General features: G+C 47.0%; 1 protein-coding gene across 4 annotated transcripts in view; it reads left to right on the plus strand.

Moving 5' to 3' along the window:
• Window positions 1–434: 434 nt before the first annotated feature.
• Window positions 435–5,661, plus strand: part of tbc1d9 (TBC1 domain family, member 9 (with GRAM domain)) — a 24,626-nt gene continuing 19,399 nt past the window's right edge. For 2 of the 4 annotated variants that reach the window (XM_081725223.1, XM_035531443.2), the window contains exons 1-2: window positions 435–1,137; window positions 5,584–5,661. The exon at window positions 5,584–5,661 is cut by the window's right edge and continues 33 nt beyond it. In XM_081725223.1, coding sequence (XP_081581349.1) covers window positions 1,017–1,137; window positions 5,584–5,661 — 199 coding nt within the window. In that variant the 5' untranslated portion in view covers window positions 435–1,016. Of the gene's footprint in view, window positions 1,138–5,583 lie in introns of those variants that run through there. The other 2 variants (XM_035531442.2, XM_081725224.1) reach the window with 2 other exon arrangements.

Genomic DNA, 5,661 nt, shown 5'->3' on the forward strand with positions numbered 1-5,661 from the left:
CCTGGACTGTTCTGTGGTAGGAAAAAGCACCCACACTGATCTGGTCTTTTTATGACATATTTATGATGTCACAGGGGTGTTACGGGGGTTTCGCCACACGCACCCTCTACAATATTTTTAAAAACAAAAGCGATACTCTTAGGAATCTTTAAAAAATATCAAATCAAATATGATTGCTGTTTCAGTTTTCTAACTCGTGATTACATTACCGAACCTGTTCAACACCACGATTATTTCGCAAATAAAATACAGATAATGGACTTTATGATTAGAAATATTTCCATTAAATATCCCGGAGACGCTCCGTCACCGTGCTGGTTGTTTCGGCCCGTCTTTTGCTCTCCGGTGCTCCCGTGTTCCACTCCCGGCGCTGACGTAACGGCACGGCCTGCCCGTGACGCGCGCTGCCCGTGCTGCGCGTCCTGCTCCGCCGCGGCGCTAGAGAGTTGATTGTGGCTTCACTTGTTTGACAATTGCATCGCTTATTTTGCGTGGTAGGAAGTGGGCGGTCAGCACAACAATGTAATTATAAAAATGCGTGTTTGGCGTTCACGGTATTCAATGCTCTGAAGAGCAGGCGCGTGCACCAGGCGGAGGCGTACGGTGTTGGATGTAAAACAAAGACGCGGGCGTCGTGCTGCAGCGCGAGCAGTCAGCTGGCCGCCAGCTATTTTTATGCATATGTAAATATTGCATTGCTGTAATGTATTCCGCGTGCGTTATGACCGATTGCGCTCTAGGACCGAGTGGAAATGGGAGATAATCACGGTTTCTGCGCGAGCGCGTCTGGAGCTGCTGTTTTTGTCCTGTGTTACCAGCGTCTGCGCGAGCCGAACCCCCTGCTCGCGGCGTTTCGGTCTGGTGTTTGAGACTGCGACCATTTCTAACAGAGCCGAGGTCCTCGTGATTTTGACACGCGAATACCAACGCGCTGGCGTCGCGCGCTTGACTTCGTTCAGAGCGAGCGGTTTGGATCGGTGGGGCTTTGATGTCATCATAGCTAAGCCCAGGTGAAGATGTGGGTCAACCCCGAAGAGGTCCTATTGGCCAGCGCGCTGTGGATGACCGAGCGAGCAAACCCGTACTTTGTGCTTCAGAAGAGGAAAGGGCACGGGGCCGGCGGCGGCGGCCTCGCGGGTAAGGGCGTACCGCACCACGCGCTCCGGGTACTGGCCCGAGCTCGCCTCCTCCGTGTGCAGCTGCTGATGTCGAGGGTCTGGCATGCAGACAGGGTGTGTGATCAGAGTGGCACGACGGACCAGGATCAGCTGGGCCACGCGTGGAGCTGTACGCGCGTGTGGACTCCGGGCTGCTCGTCATTCTGTAAATGTTTTTCCACAACAGAATGACGTTTTCTATAGTATAACAACAGATCACAGTATTTTACTCAACGAATGCTTGTTTTCTAAACAAAATAAAATAAAGTCTTGGTTTGTACTATATCTGGAAAGCTTTAACTATTTATTTAAATATTTTAACGCTATCTTTTAAATTTCATAAATATTGCAAGAGAGGTATTGTGCTTGTTTGTGTGCTTGGCAACAATTACATAAGGTTCAGTAGCAACTATTTTCAGATGTATCGTAAGGTCTGGGTGCCATCAGCCTGACTCTTCAGCTGATTAAAGGGTCGGTTGTTTACACCTGAGCACGTGTTCCGTCGGTTAAGAGGTGCAGGCCGCCCGGAGCGTGTGCGGAAACGCGGAGACATCTGAGACGTTCCTGCTGAATCACGGGTGCGCGTGCAATGTTCAAACGGGGCCAGCGGCAGGGAGGGAGCGTGAGCTCGAGGCCCCGAGGTGTGCGGAAAACACTCAGTTCCGTGAGGTTGAAGATGGGCCCTTGAGACGCTCGGCGTGAGTTGACCTGGCACCCCGGACCCTGTTGGTTTCTGTGACACATCTGTGTTGTATAACCTATACTGGAACATGACCAGTTTACTGTAGATTTCTTCTGTTTTGGGAATCGTGGCATATGTCAGTGTGACTGTGTTCAGACCACATCACCTGCCCCGGGTTACCTTATAACACATCATCACCTATCCTGAGTTACTATCTTATAACATCTACACCACCTATCCTGGCTTCCCTTAGGTCAGTGCGTCATCCCGTTTCCATTAGTGACTCAATTGCATCTTCATCTCTTCATGATGTGTTGAGATGTCAACACTACCAGGGAATGACCTTTAATCTCTGTGTTTAGTAATTCTCGTGAAAATAAGACGCTTTCCTGTGCCTGTATGGAGAATAGAATAACAGAAGAACAATCCTGATCTGTCGGGTGTTTTCCATAGGGTTCACAACCTTGCATGTTTTTGCTTTAGCCATTTGAGAAGCACAAAGTCATGGTGAAGGTTTGATGGCTTTGGTAGTTAAATAAAGCACAAGTGCTGAGAAACAGTTCACTAATCCCACAGTAAATCCCCAATTTGACTTATCCCAGATGGATTGGCAAACGCGTGGGTCTGCTGGTTTCGGTGAGACCCGCAGAATGCTCACTGCAGCGCAGCCTGCGCTCTTGTTGGACGACGGTGATGTCATCGTTATGTAAATGCATGACCGGCGTGCCAGTTAGCACTGTGGGAGGATGCAAAGAGGTTGGCACCCGGGCGCCACCCTCCCTGTGGGCCGAGCCCCAGAGGAGGCTAGAATGCACACACATGCGCCACACACAGTGTTTGGCACCTGAGAAACTCTGCTTAGGCTGGCAGCCTTCAAGGTGGGAAATGCTCTACCCTTTCCTTAAGCAAACGTGTGGCGATTATGATTGGCTGCACTAGCAAACAGAGCCAGAGGTACTTGCTTCTCATTGGCTACTCATGTAAAGTTTATGAGGGTTAATCAACACTAACGAAACCAAAGATGGGGAAATGGTGTCTAACCATGTTTATTCTGCACTTTCTGCCACTCTGTGGATACAGGCAGTCATGGGCATATATATAGTCACAATTCTCTGCCATGTCTCTAGTAACTGGGTGTCCAGAACTTCCAGCACTATTGAACAGACTCTGGGGTAATGAAGCGAAGGAGAAGGAGTGTTTGTCTGCTACAGAGATGCATAGATGCGTGGACATTGCGCTCCAGTTTTATTGATTTTCACGGTGGAGCTCTTGAGTTTGTGTAATTCGAGATGGTATTGATTCTAAGCCTGGGTCTTCAGAGAGCAGTGGTCTGTCTGTGCACCAGCTAGGAAGGAAAACTGCAAACAGACTGCAGTTAAAAATGAAACGACAACAATGAGCACGACTCATTCTTGTCCAGAAGAGCAGGCTGTGGTTTCAGCACAAAGCAGAACAGTGGATTGGTTTGTATTGTGATTGGTTGTATCTCTGATCTTCTGCTAATGACCTTGGCTCTGACCTCCAAACATCACGTGGTCCTTGGTGTTCCTCTTATGCAAGCAAGGAAAACACAGCTTCCCTGGCCAACAGATCAGAGAGGAAACTGAAATGGTCGAGTGTCTGGGAACATCCTTCACTCTTCCACTTTAACCCGAAGGATTAGAGAATAGTGCGCTTTATCTCAGGGTTGTGGAGAATGGTGCACGTTATCTCAGGGTTGTGGAGAGTAGTGCATGTTATCTCAGGGTTGTGGAGAGTAGTGCATGGTATCTCAGGGTTACGGAGCGGAAGGCATGTTTCTTTGTGTTCGTTTCCTTGAGTGTGTGCCTCTGTGCATTTTACAGAAAAAGAACAGATAAATGTCAAAATGTAGGTCGAGCTATAGCTCAGAATGTCTGAATGAGTGGTTGGTATGTGGGTAATGCTGAGAGTCCTGTCTGAGTGTTGAGTTGGAGGAACTGGATGAGCAGGGTTATTGGCCAAGCTTCAGGATACGAGAGGCTTTTCTGGGGAGGTGTTTGTGTTTTGTTGGGTTTTGTGTTTGTTTGTTTGTTTTTTTGTCCATACTGAAACATTTTACTGTAAAATTTGGTTTTCATGTAGTATCAGGAAAAGCCAACACTGGTTTTGTCAATATCTTCTTTGTCATCAAATCAAATTTATATAGCGATGTTATCACAAAGCTGCTTTACAAATATAGTGAACAAGACAAGGGTGACACTGGTGAGGAAAAACTCCCTAGAGCACGAGGAAGAAACCTGGAGAGGAACCCTTGGCTTCCTCAAAGGCGGGGGGCATCCTCCTCTGTCATCTTCTCTATGTTCCTGTTTTCTTTCTGTCCTGATTAATCCTACACCAATCTCTTCATCACTTATGAGTTTACTTTGTTGTGGTCAGGCAGTGTCACCATACGATCACATGACCATCTTGTTGGAATCAGACATCCTGTCCATATGTGATCATGGATGTGGTTCAGAGCAGAACTGATCCAAACCACTGGGTGAATGTCAGATGAATGTCTGGTATAAAAGGCAAAATTTGATTTGTGTGAGTGAAGAAACAGCCTAAGAATCAAAAGAAAAGTTTATATCATGTGGTTTATATCCACTGTACTGGTTCACCAGTATGTTGCTTACACTCATACGTTTAGTTCATCATCAGCTTCTTAATTATGATTCTGCAGCAACTCTAAATTAAACAGTAATAGTTTAGTAGAGATGTTCCCTGTGTGTGTGGCTGACCACACAGAGGAAGGAGGGGTACACACTGAGATGGAGCCGTTGATCTGGAGTTGTATTCAGACGCCTTATTTAAGCCCCGGAGCAGAAGAGCTCCTTCTTAAAAGGTCACGTGTGCGCGCGTGTGTGTAGACTTGAACCGCAAGTCCTCCCTGGAGATGGGCAGGAAGCCCTCTGATGGCAGGTCTGTCCTGCTGAGCCTTTCCCCACAGACGCACAGGACGGGCTGTTAGCGGTCAGCGTTATGGTGAGGGTTTGTCGCTGTGCCACGAGCTGCTGTTGGCCTTGTTTACGTCATCAAGGCTAAGGCTTCAATTATGCTCAGAAATGTCCATAAAGCCTATTCTTTATTGATTATGTAAGAAACCAGGGGGGCTTGCTGACCTCTGGCTTTACAATTCTGGGCCTCTTCTCTAGGTAAATGTCTGTTAGACTTTGATTGTGGTCCTGAGGTGAGTTAAGGGGGTTTGACTGTCCTCATGTGTCTCTGCCTATTTACTGGTGTGAAACCATTGTCTCCTCATTGTGTTAAATTGTAGAGGATTTCTGTAAATGCGGTTTAGGTGTGAAAATATTCAATAGTAGCTTTTACACATCTCTCACATCTAAAAAACACAGTGAACCACAATGATTAACAGTGATTAACCGTTCTCTCACACACACCTCAACAAAACACCCTGTTGTGAAATCTGGATGGCGCGTAATTGTAGACACGTCCAGACAGACATGGATTTTACAGGGTTACATCTGTGGAATAACTTTGTCACTGGTCATGGGTTATACAAGATTCTGAATGCATGACATGGCAGTATCTTTGTTTTCAAAGTAAACACGTTTCTTCTAAATTAAACTTGTGAGCAAATATCAGTGTTTGAGTTTTTGCAACACAACAAAAACAAGATGTGTAGGCAGTTCTGAATTGCTCATGCGGATGTTTATGGCGCTCGAGCCTCCAGTCCCTGTTTCTCTGCTCTCAGTAAGTACAGAATGTCTTGCCATCCTACAGGTTTGCTGGTGGGAACTCTCGATGTGGTGCTGGACTCCAGCGCACGTGTGGCTCCTTACAGAATACTGTACCAGACCC

The sequence above is a fragment of the Electrophorus electricus genome, chromosome 12, assembly GCF_041902795.1.
Source record: "Electrophorus electricus isolate QZ-2024a chromosome 12, ASM4190279v1, whole genome shotgun sequence".
Classification (NCBI taxonomy): Eukaryota; Metazoa; Chordata; class Actinopteri; order Gymnotiformes; family Gymnotidae; genus Electrophorus; species Electrophorus electricus.